Source organism: Lycium barbarum, chromosome 10 (genome assembly GCF_019175385.1).
Source record: "Lycium barbarum isolate Lr01 chromosome 10, ASM1917538v2, whole genome shotgun sequence".
Taxonomy (NCBI): domain Eukaryota; kingdom Viridiplantae; phylum Streptophyta; class Magnoliopsida; order Solanales; family Solanaceae; genus Lycium; species Lycium barbarum.
Genome location: NC_083346.1, coordinates 31,378,706 through 31,403,088, shown reverse-complemented (window position 1 = coordinate 31,403,088; position 24,383 = coordinate 31,378,706). Strand labels below are relative to the sequence as shown.

Below are 24,383 nucleotides of genomic sequence, written 5' to 3'. Positions count from 1 at the left end.
AGGGTTTTAGGCCGATGATTCATGAGAATGACGCCTTTTTGGCGATGATTAATGAAAATGAGGCCTTAAACCAGAGATAAAGATAAGGCTATTTAAGCCAAATGATTTATGAAAATGAGGCTTTCTAAGCCGACATAATGATGTTTTTCTTTAAAACCCAATGATTGATGAAAATGAGGTTTTTCAAACCAACATGATTCATGGTAATGACGCTTTTGACAATTTGTAAAGCATTTATGCAGTGCATTTTAAAGCATTTGTGCGGTGCATGTGCGTTTGAAAGCATTTACGCGAAGTGGTTGAAAGCATTTGTGCAGTGCGTATGCAGTGTTTCTTAAACCAAGCATGCAAAGCATTTGAAAGCAGTTATGCAATGCATGTGCAGTGCATTTGAAAGCAGTAGTGCAATACATGTGCAGTGCATTTGAAAACATTTATGCAAAACATTTGAAAGCAGTGGTGCAATGCATGTGCAGTGCAGTTGAAAGCATTTACGTAGAGCATTTAAAAGCAGTAGTACAATGTGTGTGCAGTGCATTTGAAAGCATTTATGCATAGCATTTGAAAGCAGTAGTGAAATGCGTGTGCAGTGCATTTGAAAGAATTTATGCAGAGTGTTTGAAAGTAGTAGTGCAATGCATTTGAAAGCATTTATGCAGAGTATTTGAAAATATTTTAAAATATTTGTGCATTGATACATTTGGAAATATTTGTAAAACTTCAGCATTAATTTATCGTAAATTTTTAGGATTATTGGCACTTGAGAGGCATAATTCCTCCTAAGTGTTATAAGAAAACTCAAACCATTCGGTGCGTAGTCCTTGCAAGGCGGTAAACGTTACATATTTTCAGCTTCTGCAATTTTGAAAACCTGCACTCAAAGAAAATTTGTAAGTTTCCGGGAAGGTTGATTCGCGTTGACTTTGAAGATCCAATTCTTAATGCTTCGTGCTTCCACCTTTGTCTGGACTTGTAACCTTTGCCTATTTCTAAGTCTTGTCCAATTAATAAAACTATTTGATTAAAAATCATATTATTTCAAAAATGCATAAATTTATGCTAAATATGTATATAGTTATAAATAATTTCTGCCGAACTTTGAACCATGACACGTTGTGAAACAAAGCGAACGCACTTTCTCCAAAGTCTCTCCTTTGTCTGATGACTCTGTTGACCATAAACTCTTTCATGTCTCTCGATGTCGTTTTGCAATGATGCCCTTAAAAATTGTCCCAGTTTCTGGCATAGGAGGATATTGAACTTTTAACATGACGAGACCGAGCCTTATATAGGCTGCCTACGTATCCTATCAAGGGAATCAGGTCAAGCGTAGTTCAAGACATACAAGGAAAAATAAAATTGAAATTTTCTAATAATGTGACCGAAGCCGATGTAGGCCGCCTACGTATGCCACCATGGGAATCAGGTCAGGCGTAGTTCATGTTACAAGCAAATGGAAATTTTAGAAATTTCTATCTTAAAGAGACCAAACCCGATATAGGTTTCTTATGTAGTTTTCATTACATAGAAATACATTACAAAATATTACATATAAAATAAATGAAAAGCTCTTAGACGTAGTGTCTCTTGAAGGCATCTGCATTGATAGCTTTCAGCCACACTTCGCCATCCATTTATGCTAGAATTAGTGCTCCTCCAGTCAGTACTCAGTGAACCATGTAAGGCCCTTGCCAGTTAGGTGCAAATTTTCCCTTAGCTTCGTTTTGGTGTGGGAATATGCACTTTAACACCAATTGCCCTGGTTTGAATTGTCTCGGTCTTACCTTCTTGTTGAAAGCTTTGGCCATTCTGTTCTAATAAAGCTGTCCATGACAAACTGCATTCATCCTCTTTTCATCAATAAACATCAATTGTTCATATCGATTTTGTATCCACTTGGCATCACTCAACTCAGCTTCTTGGATAATCCTCAAGGACGGTATCTCTACCTCTGCTGGTAACACAGCCTTTGTTCCATAGACCAAAATATAAGGTTGTTATATCCCGTATTTTGTACATTGGAACATTCCGAGCTAACCGCTATAAGTCAAGGGCAAGGTTATTTTCTGGCTTGGACTTAATGCACAAGTTGCTTGTAAGTATTATTAGTATGGACTATTAAGGAAAATTTGGGGTTGAAAGTGAATTATGGAAAGTTATAAGTCATGAAGCAAAAGGGCCAAGTGGGCCGTCCAAGGTGGTGTGGGCCTTGGCCCACATGGATGCATAATATATGTAAATAAAATATGATAATTGATCACATTTTTCATCACCCTTATCACTTAGAAAGTTGAAGAAACTTGGAGAAGAACATTGCATTATTATTATTATTATTATTATTATTATTATTATTCCAGGTATTCCATCCACCAGGTTCCACGAAGATGTATCATAACCTTAAGGAAATTTATTGGTGGAATGATATGAAAAAGAACGTAGCAGATTTTATAGCTAAGTGTCTGAATTGTCAGCAAGTAAAAGCCGAGCACCAGAGGCCTGTTGGACTAGCTCAGAATATTGATATTCCTGTTTGGAAATGGGAGATGATAAACATAGACTTTATAACAGGTCTCCCTCGCTCATCTCGAAGACATGACTCGATTTGGGTAATTGTGTACCGACTTACTAAGTCAGCGCACTTTTTGCCAATTAAGACCACATATTCAGAAAAAACTATGCTAAGTTGTATATTTATGAAATTGTCAGATTGCATGGAACCCCAGTGTCCATTATTTCATATCGTGGTGCTCAGCTCACAGCGAACTTCTGGAAATCCTTTCAGAAGGGATTGGGTACCAAGGTGAACCTTAGCACAATTTTCACCCTCAGACAAATGGTCAGGCAGAGCATACTATTCAGACTCTTGAGGACATATTGAGAGCATGTGTCCTAGATTTCAAAGGTAGTTGGGATAATCACTTGCCTCTTATTGAATTTTCTTATAATAACAACTACCATGCTAGTATCAAGATGTCACCGTTTGAAGTATGGGTGAAGGTGTAGATCACCCATTGGTTGGTTTGAAGCTATTGGGACCGAATTTGGTCTATCAGGCCATGGACAAATTCAAGTTGATTCAAGAAGTCTTATACAGATGTGCGGCGTAGAGACTTAGAGTTTCAAGTTGATGATTGGGTTTCACCTATGAAAGGTGTGATGAGATTTGGCAAGAAAGGGAAACTCAGTCCCAAATATATTGGACTGAAATCCTGCGAAGGGTTGGTCAAGTAGCTTATGAGCTTGAGTTGCCACAGGAGTTGGCTGCTGTGCACCGAGTGTTCTATGTATCTATATTGAGAAAGTGTGTGAGGGACCTGTCATTGGTTGTTCCTGTTGACACTATATCGGTTAAGGATGGCCTAACTTATGAGGAGATCCCTATGGCCATTCTAGATCATCAGGTTCACAAGTTAAGAACTAAGGAAGTAGCCTCAGTAAAGATTTTATGGAGGAGTCAGAAAGTTGAAGAGGCTACATGGGAAGCCGAAGAAGCCATGAAATCCAGATACCCTCATTTGTTTGAAGAGCAAGCAGAAAGCGTTCAAGGTAAGTACTTTCTGAGTCCATGTCATGCCCTTTATGTATTCATTTCGGACGTTTCACATTTATGTTCATGTATTCATGATCCATGTCTCATGTCCTAGTATCCATGTTTTCATGAAACCATGTCATGTCAGTTCACGACGCATGTTCCATGTCTTGTTTTCTTCACGTTATCGTATTCAAGCCATGTCCAGTTGCATTCCTAACCCCGAGGGGGAGATATTGTAACAGCTCGCACCTTTACACTAAGCTATGTTCATGATTAGGACTTAGAAAACCAGACGGGGAGTGTTAAGATTAACATTTTGTTTCAGTTTAGCAATCTATGTTTTTATGTCAGGTTTTACGGACCATAAATTATTGTACGGGCCCGTAAAATGGACCGTAGAAGAACCCCAGGAGACCCAACTCACTATAACTGATTTACGAGCACCTTTCATAGACCATAAACTGTTTTACGGACCGTAAAAGGTACCATAAATCAGCCCGATGACTGAACTGTATATAAACGCATTTTTCAGTTTGGTTTCCATATTTTCATTTTCTCCAAGCCCTAGAACAAAGTTCTTCTCCTATCCTCATCCTACTACATCAAGGTAAGTCTACTCTAAGCATCCCAAGTGAACTCCAACATGTATTCTTGAGTATTAAATAGAAACTTATTGTTCTAAACCTAGGGTTTTCAAGAAAACCCATCATAAGGATTCAAGATTAAAGCTTTTGGATTTCTCCTTCAAGTTCAGACCTTGTTACAAGTTTTGGAGCGATTAAGGTATGTAGTGTTTCTATTTTTGTGTGGGAACATCATTGTTCTTTCCCGCACCACGTACTTCCATGATTATACAAAAGTTTACCAAAACTAAGGTTCTAAACATGTTCATGATAACCCTAAGTACATGTACCATGATACACCATGTTTGATTAATTCGTTATTGCGTTCTTAATATTCCATTCTGGTTATTGAGAATTTGTTCATAATCCATGAAAACTCATACTTTGCATTCCATGGGTTCTTAAATGCAAGATATGAAATATTATGCTTATTATCATGAAACTCTACTTGTTCTCCATGTTTTCATGCAAGCTATACTATATACTTATGTTTATACTATTATACTCACAAATCATGTATACAAGCCATGTTTATGAATCAAGTTTATAAGTCATGCTTACAAGCCATGTTATAACAGACCACTGGCCCAGTTGCCAAACTATATCCATGTTCATATTTTTGGGAGTGGCATAGGTTTACCGAGAAGGCTCAACTAGCCTGAAACAATATATGCCAACGTAGGGAAGGTCGATCCACCAAGATTAGAACAACACCTTCAAACAGTTGAATTAGATCCATTTTCATGTCATGCTTATGTCTCATAACCTGGCAAGGTGTGGGGATGCTCTGCTGGTCGGGCTAGGTACCAAACTCCACGTACCCACGTGGTGATTTCATGTTATCGGTTATACCACGGCTCTCCACCATATATATGTACTTAAAATATTTTACTCATGATAGATGATGCTCATGTTCATGTTCAGCTTACAGCTTACAGTTTTAGTTCTATTATTTCATGTGACATGCTTATTTCATTCAGTTACTTTACATACCAGTACAATTCGAATGTACTGGCGTCCCCTTTTATTTGCTTGGGGGCTTGCATTTCACAATGCAGATTTAAAGGATGACAGATCAACTTGTTAGGACTTCGCACGTATCAGCTATTGGTGAGGCCCATCTTATTCGAGGTTGTATCTCTATTTATATTTATTTCAGTTATGCAGTTAAGGTATGTCGGCGACCTTGTCCCGGTAAACAGTTTAGCAGTTAGACTCATGTCAGAGGTTTCATAGACTAGATTAGTTCAGTTATGCCATGTCAGATGTTTAGAGTCATGTAGCCAGTCTTGGCTCAGTGTTTATTATATATTTTCAGACTTATAATTATTTAAATCTTATGGTTTACTCTCACCATGCATGTTTATATCATATTCCGCATTAGCTCATGCCACATGTTGATTCAGCAAGCCATATGGTCCGCTCGGTCACATGCAGCAAGGCACCGAGTGTCGTGTTATGCCCAGGTCATGGTTCGGGGCGTGACATTATTTGGATTGTAATTTCTTCAATCCAAAATCGTAAATAAAAACCCAAATTTTCATATCCAGTCCGATGGCTCGAACACCCACCCCTATATAATATAGATGATATGCACAACTTCCATCAAACAATACAATAGATTCACCAACTCAACACATACAAATGATATGCATGAACCAGAGTCATATACAATGCACGTGAAGCAGACTCTCACCATAACAATATCATAACTTGATGCCTCCAACACCCAGCATACACACTAACTCCAAGGGGGTGTTCGGGAGCATGGCCCATGAGGGGACAACCGCATTGTTCATATGCCCAGCACGAAACTAGATTCCATCGTGTCATCAATCATGTCAACCGACCCGCCAGGCCATAATACCATCACTGCGCCTGGGACCAAATCTCATCAGGCCATAACCATAGATCTATCACATAATATAATGGATGTGATATATAATTATGAATTTCATATGCACACATGAGGCATATACATAACACAAGAAAAGAATCTATGCAACTTAATTATCACAAAGTATATGAGATATTCAGAGTGATGATTCAGCTGGCAAGCAAATCAATAATGTATGAATCATACGAAATCAATCAAGACATTGCGCAATAGTTATAAATACAATAAGCTAATTAAAGAGAATTTCACATAATAGCCTAAGTACTCCAACGTGACACCTAGTATCCGCATAGCATAGGTTCTCGCCACCTCAACATATACGGTACCCATTACTCTTAATCCATTCTAAGTTACTTCATTGGAAAAAGCATTCTCTCATTAGAAGTCGAGGTCTTAACTTACCTCAATTGGAGGTCGTCTAATCACATATTTGATCATGGCCAACTCTTATTCCTTAAAATTACTAATTTTAGCTTAAGTGTTCTGAATTACTCCCTAGTCCCTCGAAACCCGACCAAACATCCAACAAAATCTAAATCATCATATGAGCATGTTAACACGAAAGATTGACTTTGGTCAACTCTTAAGTTTTCTCAATTCTAGTTTTAGTCATTCCACTCCGAGATGCGCCCAAGTCCCTCGGGACCCCTGCCACCCATTTTCGCAAGTCGTCAAGCACATAATGAACCTATGGGAAGTCTTATGTCACGACCCAAGCCGATGAGTTATGACGAGTGCTTACCACTACTTACCAAGCACCCCTAAACTCGTACTTGCATCTCACTGAGCAACCTAGTGGCCCATAAATAACTTAACTACACCATCTCCTGTAAGATTAATACAATTGACTTTGCATTGAAAACTCACAACCCGTGCATTATATATATATATATATATATATATATAAACATATAAACATACGTGCTAAGGATAACAGTGCAAGCCGACTAGGCCGCTACATATGTTGTACACAAAAATGAAAGCTGACAAGGCTACACAACATCCCAACTATATACAACTGTCTACAGACCTCTATGGATCACGAACTATAGAAAAGACAGGACAAGGCCCCGTCACACCCATATATGCACATATCAAAATAGCATACCAAGAAGGACTGCAGCTCCGGGTCAAGTGGAGCGCACTGACTGCGGTTGAGTGGAAGACCTACCGAGTTAGATCACCAGTCTGGCTACCTGAACCTGCAGGCATGAACGCAGCATCCACAAGAAAGGACGTCAGTACGAACAGTGTACTGAGTATGTAAAGCATGAGTAACAACGTGATAAGAGATACAGAACATGACATGAGATAAAGAGATAACATGTACATCTGATTGCCTCGAAGGCAGACACTATGCATGCTTAGCTTTTAAAGAAAACATTTTTCATACATGTATATATAACATAATAATGTTGCGGAACGTATAGCCCGATCCATAAATATATTATACTGTTGCGAAACATGCAGCCCGATCCATATATCATATCATCATTATATATATTGTCGTGGAATGAACGGCCCGATCCATTTAACCATATATTCCGCGTCCGGGACGATATCATAATACACCAGCTGATCAGGTGGTTATGCGTATATAATGCCTCACCTTTCCCCATACCCTATATATACATATATAATATGGGAAAATACATTAAACCCCCCCCCCCCCCCAACGTATAGCCAGATTAATTATGACGCACCCAACCTTTGCGGGCGACCTATTACCCCCCCCCCCCAGTCTTAATTTTTCTGTATTTTTGTACCATTTTCTGACTGACGTGGCAAAAAAAATTGAATTCCAGTTGCACAGTGGAGAGTGTTGCACACTCTCCGCCACGTCACTACCACTTTTTTTCATTTAATAATTCAAATTAAATTAACACATTAATAATTAAATTAACACATTAATAATTAAAATAACACATTAATAGTTAAAATAACACATTAATAATTAAATTAACACATTAATAATTAAATTAACACATTAATAATATCTCACCCACCCCCACCCCCACCCCCCACGTCTCCGCCCGTTGCTGCTGCTATTGGCGGCGGCGGCGGTGTGGCGGTGGCAGCGGTGGTTGAGGAGAAAGAAGAAAAAAGAGAAAAAGGAGAAAGAAGAAGAAAGAGAGGGAGGGTGGGGTGGGTGGGTGAGATATTTTAATATAAATTAATTTTTATTAAAATATCTCGTTTCACTCGCCATATTTTTTTTTTTGCCACGTCAGCCGAAAATGGTACTAAAATACTGAAAAATTAAGACTGGGGGGGGGGGGGGGGTAATAGGTCGCCCGCAAAGGTTGGGTGCGTCATAATTAATCTGGCTATACGTCGAGGGGGGGGGGGTTCAATGTATTTTCCCTATATAATATACATATATAATATAAGTAGCATACATGAGAGCCCAAATAAAAGTTGCCACTTTATCGGAGTGACATAAGGTCAGTAACCTCTAATTTAAATTATGGAACAATCATCCTCGCTATATCTCACCTTGAAGGAACAATTATCATAAGGTGAGATCAACAATAATGAATGAAATCAAGAAAATCATGAAATAAACACAATAATCTCATAATAGCATCAAAACCATAAGCTTTGGAATCTCTAGAAATGAGATCATAATCATGATCATTATCATCATCGAAAATATCTATCTTTAGAACCATAAGAACTGTGAGAACCATGAACTTCTAGCTTTATGGAAATAAGGATGTTATGGAAAACATATATGGGTTCATAAGAAGAGAATCATGCCTTTAGAAAGAAAGGGACTAGCCTTACATACCTTTTTTCGTCTCGTACTACTTAACGCTTATCCTCCCAAGTTCGTAAATCTACATTCAAGAGAATTCATACTACTGTTAGGCTTATCGTCATATGTTTATCTTAAGTCTTCAAATTAAATTCCTTTAGAATCTTCCAAAATTCGGGAATCATCTCCCCTGTTTATATCTCTAGCCCGGAATCACAATACCAACAACAACAACACTAACACCAACCACATCATCATCAATACCAAAATATTTCATAAAACATCCCACACTATGTTTATCCAATTTCTCAACCAACAAATTCGTTATATGATCATTTAATAGCTCTACCTCCGTAAATAAACCTAAATCAATATTAATAAGGAAAGATTCAGACATTGCTTCTGCTATAACCGCAATATCTTTAATATTCACCTTGAATCCAAGTCAAGATTCACCGCAATATGATACTATAATCGTAACTATACGTTGTCTGGACCTAAATCCTGAGATTACACTTGATTCGTGCTAAAGCTTTATGGGCGGAAGTTTGGAGAAGGTTCTAGAGGGTTGGGGATGGTTTCAAGGGGTTATTGGATGAAAATAAGGGGTAAACCCCCTTTATATAATGTTTTAGAGTCGGTTTGCACTGACCTACGTTTTGCTCTGAACGTTTGCGCAGAGTTAATCCTCTGCTCTGACATTCTATCTTAAAATGCTCATAACATTTGATCCCGATGTCGGATCGATGCGCGGTTTGTTGCGTTGGAAACTAGACTTCCTGAACTTCAATTTAGGCTTTTGTTTCACTTCAAAACTCCTGATATACTAGGAGATATACCTCTCTAAAGTTGACCCAAAATTTCTGTCCAAAATTCTGCCAACTTTTTTCAAATTTTAGACAAACTTATTTTCTTCGATTTACTTGATCCCGGAACCTTTATACACTTACTTAACACTTGTTAAGAGTATTTCTTAACCTTATAAGGTTCCATGACCCCTTCGAGCCTACGTTAGTTTACTCACAACGCAAACGACGCGGAAATTTTTGAGGTGTAACTTCCTCCCCCCTTAGAAACATTCGTCCTCGAATGTTAAGCTCTTAGGAATTCTACAAAAATTTCACCAGAGTTTCTCCTGGAATTGTACCACTATTGTCCTGTCACAACAACCCAATCAATCAACTTTATGAAGCTTTATCACTAAATCTCCACAATACGATTCATATATCAATAGTAAAGGGTATTCTTACCTCAATCAAGATTGGAAGAGCATGAAACCTTATTTATCCTCGATAGATTCCTTCATCCCGCTAAGATTTGATGTTTAGAACAAGAACTACAACACCCTATACGCTTCCTGAGCCTCGTTGATGGCTAACTTCAACACTTTATTACCAAAATTAGCATATGAACTTGTAGGAAGATGCATGTATGTTGTGGAATGGTCTAGAGTTGAGAAATGACCAGAAAAATGACCCAAAGGGTCCTTTTATACTTTGCCAAGGTCGGTCCCATCGACCTAGAAATTAACCCTGCGCGTTTGCGCTGGGAGGTGTCGCGTTCGCGCTGGGAGGTGACGCGTTCGCGCTAGGTTGGCTGTCACCCTTCTGTGCGTTCGCGCCCAGTGGTGCCGTGTTCGCGCAAACCAAATCCCTGGCTTGCCAGCTAGACTTGTAATGTCCATAACACTTTACTCCGACCCGTATCGACGAGCGGTTTAAACCTTTATACCTATGGTCCATTCAATCTTTCCTGGTACTCCGCCCGCGACTTCGAGAACTCATCCATTAACCCCATCATTTATATGAATAGTGATCCACTTGATATTTAGCTCTTCCTTCTTTTTTACCCCTATGAGCTCTACCTTCTATATCTCAATTGGTTAACAGTTGTATCTGGAGCTCTTCTACTGAAACGTTACCCCATCTCTTGTTTCCATACCGTTCGGTTGTGCCGATACTAATTGATTCTGCTCAACTAGTTAATATTTTCCTTAACTCCTTTTGGATTTTTTTATACTGAACCTCTGGAATTCCTAGTCTTACTACAGTAGTATTCGATGATCCTTTACACTAGAGCGCGCCTTAATTTCTGACGATTAATATTTCTTGGATTCCTTGGTTTCTTTATATAAGCAATAACATGATTCTTTCTTGACATATACAGTTCTTTCTCGTGCAACTACTAGCTCATCGTCCCTACATACATGTAGACTCTATATTCATAGCTTCACAATTCCTTTGGTATCTCTTGATTACTGTTATTTTACCACCAATGGGTGTATTCTAGAGTTCACTGAATTTCCTGCCCAATCAATCCTGAATATTATCCCCCTTCTCTTGTGGCTAAAATTTATGCTCGTACTCACGGTCATCCCTTTTCTTTATCACCTATCTATCTACCAGTTCTTCATATTTTATCATCCTCATTATCTCTTCGACTTCTGTCGTTTACATCTTTATATGCTCCTTTACACAGTGCTTACCACATTCCTTTATCCACTCTCCGTCCCACCTTCCTCCTTATTCCTTTTTTGTATGTCAGAGATTCTTACTCCTTAGTTCTTTATGTATCCCTCTTATGCTTCACAGATATTCCATGCTTTCACCTTCCTGGAGTTTAACTTATTCTTCCCCCCTTAAGGATAACCTCAGAGACTGGCAATATAATATCATTTGCTTTCCTGTAGCAATTGAATCAATCCTTACGGTATTTTATCCTCCAGTTAATTTAACATTGAGACTCTCTTCCACCATACACTTTAGTTAATTCTTTTTCTTTTAATAAGGCTTCTTATGCTTGGTCTGGGCTATAGGTAATTCTTGTGCTTACATCAAGAATATCTCGAACCTCTTATTTAGTGATGCTCTTTTCTTATTTTATCCTTGAAATTGCTAATCCTTAGTTAGCCTGATAAATTAGGGATAGGTTTGGAAATATGTCAAAATGTGAACCAGGTTCCTTACTATGCGGTGAACTCAAATCCTTTCACTCTTTCCTTTATCTGTTGTTTGCAATCAACTTGATATTCGGTAGAACTATTATTTTGCTTATCCCATGAAGTTTTACTGCCACTAACTTTGTCCCAACCAGACGCATCATCCTTTTTATTATGTCCTTTAAAATTCTCCTTGGACCCTTAGTCTTCACCTGATTCTTGCCTGATAAATATTTCTTATAATCTGGCATACCCTATTTGTTCTTTGATTTTATCAGTCACACAGATTTTTGAAGTCCTTAAATACTCATTTCCTCCATTTTCTTTTCACGATGGAGGATCTGTTCCCTTTCCTATACGGACCTTATCTTTTAACCCACCAAATCTGATTTCTTCTTTTAATACTATCGTAACCGATGTACTATCGCATCTATTTTCCACGACCTGCTCTTTCATTTGCCCAGCTCACACTGTTTTGTAGTCTCCCTTTACTAGGTGGTTGTACCCTAGTCAGGCGTCATAGTTATTCCAATATGTTGTCGATCCTTGCCCCCTTCTTACCTTTCCTTCAATACCATAACTTGTTCATATTTATACATATCCTCGTAAATTCATCCTATTTCCTTTGTGATCGAAGTTCTATACTCCGTATCAAAACTCTTATCCCCTGTTATCGATGTTTTGTCTCTTGACCAGACTTGTTAACCTATTAATCTTCCTCTTGTCCTTAGTGGTTACACAGCTTCCTTTAACCAATTCATCAGTCCACCTTTCTTACTTTCGCCCTTAGGGTCTTTCTTGCCTTCCCTTGCTCATAAAGTGCTCTTCCCCACTTGCCATTCTATAACATTGACCCTGGAATTTCGTAGAATATTCTATTAGAAATACGAATCCTTTATATTCCTAAGATCGTCCTTTAAGGGGGGGGGGGGGGGGGGAGGGAAGGGGGGGCTTCCACTTTCTAAATAAACGTGTCGATATGGCTTCACATTCATCCTCTCGGATGTACCTTAAGAGTCATAAATCCCTTGACACCTTTCATAAAATCCGATTATTCCCTCTCAGGTTATATCCATACCCATCGTTATTATACTGCAATCTTGTTTGTCAAGATCTGTTTCCGGAACCTTCGCATTCGTCTTTTGTTCCATGTTGCCATACTCTATCCTTTTCGCATACTTACTTTAGAGATTCATCCGAATGGCTCTCCACCTCTACCGTCATCCTAAACCTTTTCTCGAAAACTTTACTGACCCTTACTAGCAACATACTTCCCTTGCTTACACTTCTCTTCTTCTCATGACATCATAATCTCTTACTCTTATATACACACTTTCTTCTTTTCCCTGTTATTATTGCATCATGATTATCTAACCTCAATATTCAGAGAAACAATATCAATCTGCCTTGTAGCATTTGCTAGCTTAACTTCAATACCCAGTTCAGTCAATACCTTTAGCCTATCGTAATATCGATCATAACGGCACGCATACTGGCTAATGTGACCACACATGAGTTATCGTTTATATCGTTTACTAATACCTCACTTACGAAGTACCCCCAATGCTATTTAAAATCGTCCTGAATCTGTAGCTTTAATACATCTTCTCTCTTTTTGCCTAGCTAGCCCGTCTCATATCTCACGATCATTTAAAGTTTCAATCTTAAGGCTCATATGCTCCTACTTTCCCTCGGCTATTCTGGTTTCTCATATTTCCGTACGTCTGAATCTATAGGACTTCTTAACATACTTTCTAAGTCCTAATTATGAGCCTCTGACAATATAAACTTAATAAATGGTCCCCACTCGAATACCTACTCTTCTTTCCTTTTTTTTTTATTCATAAGCCGATATCGCTCTTATTTTTCTATCGTCAAGTGACCTTCACCACATCTGTCTAAAAAATCAAGGCAAACCTTTTTATAAGGATCACACCCGTCCCTTTTTACTGCTGCATGGTCTTTCGTCACATGTCTTTTAAAAAAAATACGATTTGAAGTTCTAATTGGAAACCCAAATAAAACTCTGTAATGCATTTCCTCAAGGTTATAAAAGTCCTTTACTCTCCTGGTTGGATAAATGCTATCGTAACCTTTGGAACTCCCAATATCTAGAAAAAATTTCATAACCACAAGTCAACACACGCGACTGCTTTTCATTTCCAGTCCCGAGGTTCCTAATGGTAGCAAAAACATGTTAGTCGCAATTACCTATAAATACTTTAGTTATTGGTTCCTTTAGAATTCCCATTCGTCAACTATTAAATGATATCCTGTAGTAATCGCACATAACATAAGTAATTTCAATAAAAGACCCATATACTTGTAGCCGGCCTGTCTTGGTCTTGGTCTTAGGGACTGTAAAGTGAAATATCCCTTTCATCATCCTCCCACCATCTACTCGTCTGACCATCCTCGTCTCCCCCATCAGAGTCCGAAGGATACGAATACTCTGGCAGCTCCTGATTGACTGAAGGCCAAGATAGAGGGCTGGAATACTCCGTAACACTTACACTCGTGGCTGCTCTAACGTAATTCTCAATCATAGAAGAAACTGGAGGGACCAAATCTGGTGCAGCCGCAGGAGCCTCTTGCTCCACTGGTGTCTCATACGAACCCTCAGATGGGTCTGTCTCATAGCTATCCTCTGATGGATCCTCCTCCATATATGTCATAGGCTCTGGGGGCGTCTCAATGATATCCTCAGAAGGATCTGTCTCAATGGAGTAACTAAGACTCCTCTTAATCTGCCCTGGTTCCTGTGGTCTGGCGTCCACCCTGGGGGCCTTCCTTGCACCCCCACTATCAGAAGCCGACCTCTTCATCTATATAAATCTGCACTTACCTACAGGAAAAGAGGGTCAGAAACGATCTTTCCTAGACTCTGGCTCTATCGCACGATCTAAGATAGAAAGAAAGTTCAATGATTCCTAAATGCCCCGCAGCCTCCTGTTTATAAGTGTGGCGCGCTTCACACCTATAAACAAGACTCTACAGGACACAGTCTGTAGACAACCCTAGGACGAACTTCTCTGATACCACTTTTGTCACGACCCAAGCCTAAAAGTCATTTCGAGTGTCGACCACTACTGACCAAGCACCCCTAAACTCGTACTTGCATCTCACTGAGCAACCTGGTGGCCCATAAATAACTGAACTATACCATCTCCTATAAACATACGACCTAAGGATAACAGTGCAAGCTGAATCGGCCGCTACATATGCTGTACACAAAAATGAAAGCTGACAAGGCTACACAACATCCCAACTATATACAACTGTCTACGGATCTCTATGGATCACGAACTATAGAAAAGACAAGACAAGGCCCCGTCATACCCATTTATGCACATATCAAAATAGCATACGAAGAAGGACTGCAACTCTGGATCAAGTGGAGTGCATTGACTGCGGCTAAGTGGAAGACCTACTGAGCTGGATCACTGGTCTAGCTACCTGAACCTGCAGGCATGAACGCAGCATCCACAAGAAAGGACGTCAGTACGAAAAGTGTACCGAGTATGTAAGGCATGAGTAACAACATGATAAGAGATATGGAACATGACATGAGATAAAGAGATAACCTGTACATTTGATTGTCTCGTAAGGCAGACACCATGCATACTTAGCTTTTAAAGAAAACATTTTTCATACATGTATATATAACATAATAGTGTTGCGGAACGTGCAGCCCGATCCATAAATATATTATACTGTTGCGAAACGTGCAGCCCGATCCATATATCATATCATCATTATATATATTGTCGTGGAATGAACGACCCGATCCATTTAACCATCTATCCCGCACCCGGGATGATATCATAATACACCAGCTGATCAGGTGGTTATGCGTATATAATGCCTCACCTTTCCCCATACCCCATATATACATATATAATATACATATATAATATAAGTAGCATGCATGAGAGCCCAAATAAAAGTTTCCACTTTATCGGATTGACGTAAGGTCGATAACCTCCAATTTAAATTATGGAACAATCATCCTCGCTATATCTCACCTTGAAGGAACAATTATCATAAGGTGAGATCAACAATAATGAATGAAATCAAGAAAATCATGAAATAAACACAATAATCTCATAATAGCATCAAAACCATAAGCTTTGGAATCTCTAGAAATGAGATCATAATCATGATCATTATCATCATCGAAAATATCTATCTTTAGAACCATAAGAACTGTGAGAACCATGAACTTCTAGCTTTATGGAAATAAGGATGTTATGGAAAACATATATGGGTTCATAAGAAGAGAATCATGCCTTTAGAAAGAAAGGGACTAGCCTTACATACCTTTTTTCGTCTCGTACTACTTAACGCTTATCCTCCCAAGTTCGTAAATCTACATTCAAGAGAATTCATACTACTGTTAGGCTTATCGTCATATGTTTATCTTAAGTCTTCAAATTAAATTCCTTTAGAATCTTCCAAAATTCGGGAATCATCTCCCCTGTTTATATCTCTAGCCCGGAATCACAATACCAACAACAACAACACTAACACCAACCACATCATCATCAATACCAAAATATTCCATAAAACATCCCACATGATGTTTATCCAATTTCTCAACCAACAAATTCGTTATACGATCATTTAATGGCCTACCTCCGTAAATAAACCTAAACCAATATCAACAAGGAAAGATTGAGAAAATATCCAAATGCACCCCCAACGTTTGGCCGAAATCCCAACTGAACACTCAACCTTTGCGGGGGTCCTATTTAGGGGAAAATTTTCGAGGCATAACATCTTATTTAGGGGAAAAGGGTTCAAATACTCAAAACGACAGGACGGGTCGTTACAAGACATAAAACCTCCTGAAATAACACATGGAAAATCGAATTAGACTCTCAGATGACCGGTAGAGCCCTGGGGATGCCGGAGATATTTCTATCCAGAGTGATTTCCACATATATAATCAAGGCGATCGGGCAGGCAGTAATTCCAATAACGTAATTTCCGAGATACACGGGATATCATCCAATCCCATTAAGTGACCATGATCGCTCAAGTGAGGTTTATATCATGATTTTAAGCTTAAATATTCAAGCCGGGAAGTTCTTTGAGCATCATATAAAAGTGGTACAAGTTGAGAAGTTTCACCTTTTTCACCACACTAATCTCTCTCCATATTTATTAAGTAAGGCTAAAGGCGAAAATTTAATTATATTTTGGTTTTTTAAAGTAACAACTGTTTTGGACATCTATTTTTAGTAATGACAACAAGTATATTACTTCCTTCGTCTCAAATTATTGGTCGTCATTACTACACATGGTTGCCTCAAATTATTTATTGTTTTAGAAGTTCAAGACACAATTAATTATATTCTTAGTAGAATTTTATCATTAATGGGTATGACACATGAATAGAGTAAATATTTAATTTGAGAAATTTTACAATTCCGACATAAATAAGGGTAATATAGTCAAATATCCTTCCTAATTAATATTTTTAAGGGAAGTACATTTATTCAGTCAATTCGTCAGAACAATTGGAACACATGTTTGCCTTATACAAGGTGAATTGATTAAATGACCCTCAACAAAATATAATAAATCACCTATATATTATGTCAGAATCGTCTATGTATACAGAGGGTTATGTGAGGGGTCTACACCGCTATTCATTTTTGTAAAGACTTTTTAACTAAATTCCTCGCAAATTTTGTCCTGGTGTTAACCAATTAATTATACAAGGAAACAAAGCGCATAACCAAAAAAGCGCGGGGCGATGGAAGCAATGCAGGAGAATAAGCATCATTTCTTTGTATTTATTCCATTTTCAAATCCCCTTTTCTTCTAGTACATAATAATAATAATAATAATAATAATAAGCTTTATGTTCAATTGCTCCGTAGAACCCCTAAAATATGAAGCATTAATCAAGAACTCTTTTTATTTTCCTTTATCTGAGCATTTTTTTTAAAATAAAAAAAAATGGGTAATTTGGAGATTCAATCGGATTCAAAATTAAAAGGGGTTCGATGTTTGAGTTTGGAAAGTAGTGATTTGTGTTTGAATTCGATTGGTTTCGATGATTTGGCTACAAGAACATCGTTAGTTTCTATGGAAAATAGTTCTTCTTCTTGGGAGTGTATGTTACGTGCACGGAGTAGAGGGATCGGAATCAATGTTAGGAGAGATAAGGGACGGTTTATGTCGGTTGCGCTTTCAGATAATAATGAGATGAATGGAGAAGCTGCTGTGGTGGAGAGTGAAGTTGGAGTGTGTGAGGAAGCTGTAGAGAAGGGTGGAGGTGCATTGAATACTACTAAGCATCTTTGGGCTGGTGCTGTTGCTGCTATGCTCTCCAGGTAAAAGAGGAATGTCCTGTCTTTACTTTGAATTGCTTTTTCATTCTTATGCATTCTATAAAGGGAAATTTTCAAAAATATATAGCCCAACAAAAAATATTACGCCATGTAGCCCAATATACAGTATCAACCTTGTATAAAAGTGTATAAAAGGTGTGTATACACATGGGCTAAACCAGGTAACAAACTCAAAACATGGGCTACCTGGCGTAAATATTTTCTCCCTGTGGACATAGAGCTTGATTTTACCTTCTATAAAATGTTAGGGGTCATTTGGTAGGGTGTATAAGAATAGTGTTGAATAGGGTATATTAGTAATGCTGGGATTAGTTATGCTGGCATTTTTTATTTTTTTTTATAACCGCGGTGTCCGGGCTAGCTTACGCGCACCTTGACTAATTCCACGAGATACAGCAACAGCTATTTGGTAACTCTGTCCACCAAGGCTTGGACAGGTGGGAAGAAATCACCTAGTATTTTTAGTCTCTGCTGGGATTTGAACCTGAGACCTCATGGTTCTCAACCACTTCATCGACCACTAAGCCATACCCTTGGATGCTATGTTGGCATTATGTTTTATCAATTTTTTGGTTTGTCGTATTAAATAACATGCATTGCATAATTTCTAAATATTGTTGAATAGGGTGTATTAAAATAAGAATAGTAATGAATAGGGTGTATGATACAAGTATTTATTATACATAGGTTGAAAACTCTACCAAACAAGGGATTAAATAATAACGAAGTTAATACCAGTATTATTTTCTCTAATACCTCCTACCAAACGACCCCTTAGTGTTGTTGTTTCCCCTAGGACTATGTAAAAGGTAGTATAGTGCGGGATGTGTGGTATGCCCACATCACGGGGTTAGAGTCCTGGCTGGTGAACTAAGTCTGGTATTTAAGTGCAGAAGGGTAAAGGTGCATGTATTAGTCGAGTGCACGCAAGCTGGCTTGGAGACCATGGTTATAGGGAAAAAAAAGGGTAGAGGTGCATGTAGTGCAGGCCCTTTATCAACTCAATTTCGAAACTTGAAACAGTGACAACAACAACATATCCAGTATAATCCCACCGGGGGGGGGGGGGGGGGGGTCTAGGGAGGGTAGAGTGTATGCAGACCTTACTCCTACCTCGGGAGGTAGGGAGGCTGTTTCCGATAATTTTCCCAAAAAAGCTATTAGTTTTTTTGTCAATGAATCAATTTTAAATGTCTTTTTGTGGTTACACTTTCAGGGCACAAAAAAAGTTAGTATCAACTAATCAATCAACTAGACCTCAATCCCAGATTCGTTGGTGGTCAGCTTTTTGAATCCTCTACGTCCGTCACCTCTATACAGAGGAAATGTATTTTCAAATATTCACACTGCTTATGACCAATAGATTTCCGCTTGCTTTGGCTCAATGATGGAGATTTTTGTCATTTGAGTTGGAATGACGAATAGCTAGTCTTTATACCGTGAAATATACACTCAGTAGTTTGCTCTATATTTTTTATTTTTTTTTGAGAATGAGTTTGCTCTATTTTTTTAGTATTAGTGGGATATCAAGGCACTTGATTTAAGATGAAAAAGTAGAGATGTTAGATTCTAAACCTTTGAAGTTGTTCGACATGGTTGATGAATGTTTAATTGTATAGGTATGAAAAACTTGTTGAATCTCTTCTTTATTGGGTAACACATTTGGTATGAGAGGCGATGTTACCTGGTATAAGAGCATTAACTAGTAGTAAACAATAGGAGCGTGAGAAGTGGCAAACAAAAAGTGATTTTGAAGATGGGCTAACCCTTCGCTATACATGAAAATGTGGGACCCTTTTCCATGGTTAATATTGGTGGATTCTCCAGTGCCGTGTCTATCAAGAAAAGGATACTTATTCTTTCTTATAGTTTGACTCTTTTTTTCAATTCTTCTTTGTTCCTTTGAGGAAATCATTTTGTGTATGTTAGTGGTTCATACAGAAAGTAAGAAATCTAACTTGCTAAAAAGCACCAAGTGTCCCAGATAGGAAGGTTTAAATTTAAAGTATAATCTATTAGCCTATTAAAGGGAAAAATATCACCTACTTCTAAGTAGAATTTAACCATAGAGGTTTGAAATTGGGGTCTGCGTCTTCCAATTCTAGTTAGGCCTGGTTGATTTGCTCAGTTGTTGAAAATGGATCTTTGCATGTCCGTGCCTGATTCAGAAGAAGTCTTCTACTAACTAATACAATATAAACCCTAGTATTACTTATGTTGGAGCTTCGTACACTTTTAGCATTGAAATGGAACCTGTTCTCTACTACTGTATATGTAATATGCAATTTCTTTATTCTTCGTTGATTTTATGACATTTGTCTATGTATTAATATCATAACTGCTATTGTTTCAGAACTTTTGTTGCTCCACTGGAGAGACTAAAGCTGGAATATATAGTTCGTGGTGAGCAGAAGCATCTTTTTGAGCTCATCAAGACAATTGCTGTTACTCAAGGGATCAAGGGATTTTGGAAGGGGAATTTTGTGAATATTCTACGAACAGCCCCATTTAAGGCTATCAACTTCTACTCTTATGAAAAATACAGGGATCATCTACTCAAAATAACTGGTAATGAGGAGGCAACTAATATTGAGAGGTTTATTGCTGGTGCAGCTGCAGGAATTACAGCTACTGTGCTCTGCATACCTATGGACACTGTGAGTGATAGATTCTTCATGGTTTTCTGTTTTGCTTTCTTGATCCCTTGTAGTAATTTTTGTCAATTTCTAGGCTATGTTGGTTACATATATTTGTATGATAATGCTTGGTAAAGGGAGTGGAGGGGTGTAAGTGGAAGCTATCAAGTTGGTACTACAGAGAAAACTGTCCCTGATATATGTATGTCCCAGGGGTGCAACTAGCTCTTGGATAGCTTTGATTCAAGACTTTTGGGTGATTGTTCTACTACTTTCTATTGTAGAAACTCTCTTCAATTTAGCATTAGTACTTCAAGATAAACCACATTATCAGAATGCTTAAGTTGACACTTAGTTTCTTCAAGCGGCACCATCTGTCTATGTTATGCGAAGTTTGTCCCCTCTCTTCCTTTCTCTGCATGATCATGCTACTTGTATCTTAACTCTGGAAAAGTTTGCTAGTCATAGCTTTTTATATGTGTGACCATTGGTTTCCTGCTTACAAGCTGAGCTGTCCAATCATTCTGCATTCTCAATTCAACGCACTCATTTTGTTAGTTGAGTCATGTTTTATGATATTAAAAGTAAAAAACTAGATTAAATGCTATTTCCCAAGCCCAGGACATTATTCTACATAGTTGACTTGGGCTGACATCTGGGAACTATTGAAGTTAGAAATATGATTGCGATGCTCAATGAAGCTTCAGATACATCATTCATTTGGATCAGATATGGGAAGTAATGAAGTTAGACAATGTGATTCGAAGCTCTACCAAATTTCAGTGCTATGCATGATTGGCTGAATCATTTTCTGATAATTATCTATTTGAAGTGCAAAATACAGTTCAGTTTATCTTAATAGAAATATAAATTCAATTGATTTAAGACAACTTTCTTAAGGAATAGAATAATCCAGTCATTTCATTGTTCTGCATGTGCCACTGTGCTGTAATTTTTATTATTTTTGATAAGGAAAGAAAAACTACCACTGTGCTGTGAATGTTCTTCTACCTTTCTCTTTTTTCCAAGTCCATAGAGTTACTTTTTATTTTGCTTACTGATTCGTGCAGTTTTTCGCTTTTCCTTTTTATACATTCACAAAATATTTCAAGTTTTACCATTTTCTTAATGATCATAAAATGTTTCTTATCTTTCTTCATGGAAATATCTTTTTCAGATTAGGACAGTAATGGTTGCACCTGGGGGAGAAGCCTTGGGTGGCTTAATTGGTACAACCCAGCATATGATTCAGACGGAGGGGTTTTTCTCTCTTTACAAGGGCCTAGTACCCTCGATCATGAGCATGGCACCTTCAGGTGCAGTTTTCTATGGAGTTTATGATATATTAAAATCAGCTTATTTGCACTCACCGGAAGGGAGGAAAAGACTAGAAAAGATGAAACAACAAGGTGAAGAGCTAAATGCTCTGGATCAACTGGAGTTGGGCACAGTTAGAACTTTGGTATATGGGGCAATTGCTGGTGCTTGTGCAGAAGCTGCTACATATCCTTTTGAAGTTGTGAGGAGACAGCTTCAGTTGCAGGTCCGGGCCACTAAGATGAGTACACTGGCGACTAGCCTGAAGATAGTTGAGCAAGGTGGTATCCCTGCGCTATATGCTGGACTGACTCCCAGCTTATTACAGGTATTTTAAAGAAGCATTTTCTTGGCTGTAGTTTCCATCATACAAGAAAGATATTTAGGACTGTTCTGTAACAGTCCTTGAAGATTAGTTAATAAAGTATACCAATTTTTCTCTTGTCGAAAGTGAGGATACACACATCTTGTAATGTGATGTATCCAAATTCAATTGTACCGTTAACTAGGTAGGTAGATGTGTCAAAAAAATACGTGAATTTGTCTAGCAACTACCATGCCTGGTAAGTCCAGTTGTTCAGGCTGTCGAGGCTCTCTTACAGGAGGGAAGTTAGATATAAAGAATTGGAACTTGGATCACTTTAAATGCTGAGTTTTTTATGCCCTCGGGCTTTGGTTTTGTGGTAAGAGCACAACGCGTGATGTATGAGTTGGGCCACGTCACAAGTTCGAACAAAAGGCTAGTATTTTAGTGGAGAATGGTTGTGTGTGTGTGTTGGGGTGGGGGGGGGGTGTCTATTGTCTGTTATCCACAAGACTTCCGAACCATGTGTCATTGGCTCTCGAGGATTTCTTGATTATCAACAAAAATGTTTATAAAATTGACTTTAGATTCTAATGTTCATTCTTTGTTGTCTTTTGTATCAAATAATGGTTATGTTGCTCGGACTCCCCAAAAAAACGGCTGTACCCATGTCGAATCCTCCAAAAATGCACCAGAGGATCCGACAAGCACCCGGCGACATTCTTTGAAGAGTCCGTGCAAAACAGAATACTAGTTGGCGTAATATCTGTTTGATTCTTTACATCTGCTAACATTGTGCATACACGCAGTCTGGCTTCTTTACCGTTTTTATTGCACAAGTTCTCTTTGTTCTGTTTATTTTACTCACTAATAAGATATGGAACTCTATATTGACATGTCCTCTTTATATTTGTATCCTTCAGGTTTTACCATCAGCTGCAATAAGTTATTTCGTCTACGAATTTATGAAGATAGTTCTGAAAGTGGAATAAAATGAGACTGGGGTTCCTCAAGGCCATTCCTGGTGAGAACTTCTACAAGTCGATGCTAACAAGTGGTATGCAATTTAACCATAAGGCGAATTTCGGCTCCCATTTTACAGTCTGAACAAGGGTAGGTAATAAGACATCTTTTATAGGAAGAGTTGTAGGGAATGTTTCCCAGTTCTTGAGCTTTCCCTTTTCAGCTTTTCATGGGGAATTAGTGGAGAGCTATATCTTTTTTCCTTTTGCGTCTCCATCAAAGAAAAAGTTGATACAAAATGAAACGTTTTGTCTTGAATTAGCTTGGTGATTATAACTTATACGCATCTGTAGTCTGTACATGTTATGGGAAAGGTCTTCTTTTCCTTTTCTTTCTCTCTTGATTATTTTACTAGCGTACTTTTGTTGCAAATACCACTTTCCCCCTTCTTCATGTGCATGGTCTAAGTCGATCTCTTCCAGCTGAAAATTTATCAGTAATAGTTTTACAGAACAGCTGATACAGGATACTAATGGGTGTACCTTTTGAGTTCTTGGGAAAAAAAGTAAAGGGATTATTTACCTTTTTAAAACGCCCTAAAAATAATAGCCAGGAAATATATATGAAGGGATAATTACCTTTTTAAAATGCCCTAAAAATAATAGCCAAGAAATATATATGTTTTGTATATTTTGGCTAGTACCCGTAATTAATTTGGCCAACGGACAAATGAAAAAAGCCCAAAAAGAAATTGCTACCTGCAGTCCCAGGTGGCAAGGCTCCAAGTTACTTGCCAGTGATGAGTGCCAAATGAAGTCATAATTATTGAGTTTTGTTCTCGGTAAAAGTTGGATTTTCTAAAAAGCGAGCGACCACAGTGAATAACAGAAGACTGGGTTTTATCATTTGTGTTTATAATGTTTGATATACATTTTTTTTTTTTTTTTTGGTTAGTAACTTTGTATAACGCTTGTTATACAAGTGAGATGAGGGGTTTAATCCCTTACTAAACGTTGTGGAAAAGAATTAAAGCTACATCACATTTAAACGAAC

At 38.1% G+C, this 24,383-nt stretch overlaps 1 protein-coding gene across 1 annotated transcript; it reads left to right on the top strand.

Annotated features, from left to right (window-relative positions):
• Positions 1 to 17,443: 17,443 nt before the first annotated feature.
• LOC132615159 (probable mitochondrial adenine nucleotide transporter BTL3) lies at positions 17,444 to 23,721 on the top strand. Its single transcript, XM_060329736.1, has 4 exons — positions 17,444 to 18,092; positions 20,464 to 20,767; positions 21,924 to 22,391; positions 23,291 to 23,721. Exons 1-4 carry the CDS (start codon positions 17,716 to 17,718, stop codon positions 23,357 to 23,359), a joined length of 1,218 nt encoding a protein of 405 aa, XP_060185719.1. The 5' UTR covers positions 17,444 to 17,715; the 3' UTR covers positions 23,360 to 23,721.
• The last annotated feature ends 662 nt before the right edge of the window (positions 23,722 to 24,383 follow it).

Excerpts from the sequence above, each read along its gene's own strand:
- LOC132615159 (XM_060329736.1), top strand. The coding sequence starts at position 17,716 with ATGGGTAATTTGGAGATTCAATCGGATTCAAAATTAAAAGGGGTTCGA. Across the intron at positions 18,093-20,463 it reads GTTGCTGCTATGCTCTCCAG|AACTTTTGTTGCTCCACTGG; the intron begins GTAAAAGAGGAA and ends CTATTGTTTCAG. Across the intron at positions 20,768-21,923 it reads TCTGCATACCTATGGACACT|ATTAGGACAGTAATGGTTGC; the intron begins GTGAGTGATAGA and ends TATCTTTTTCAG.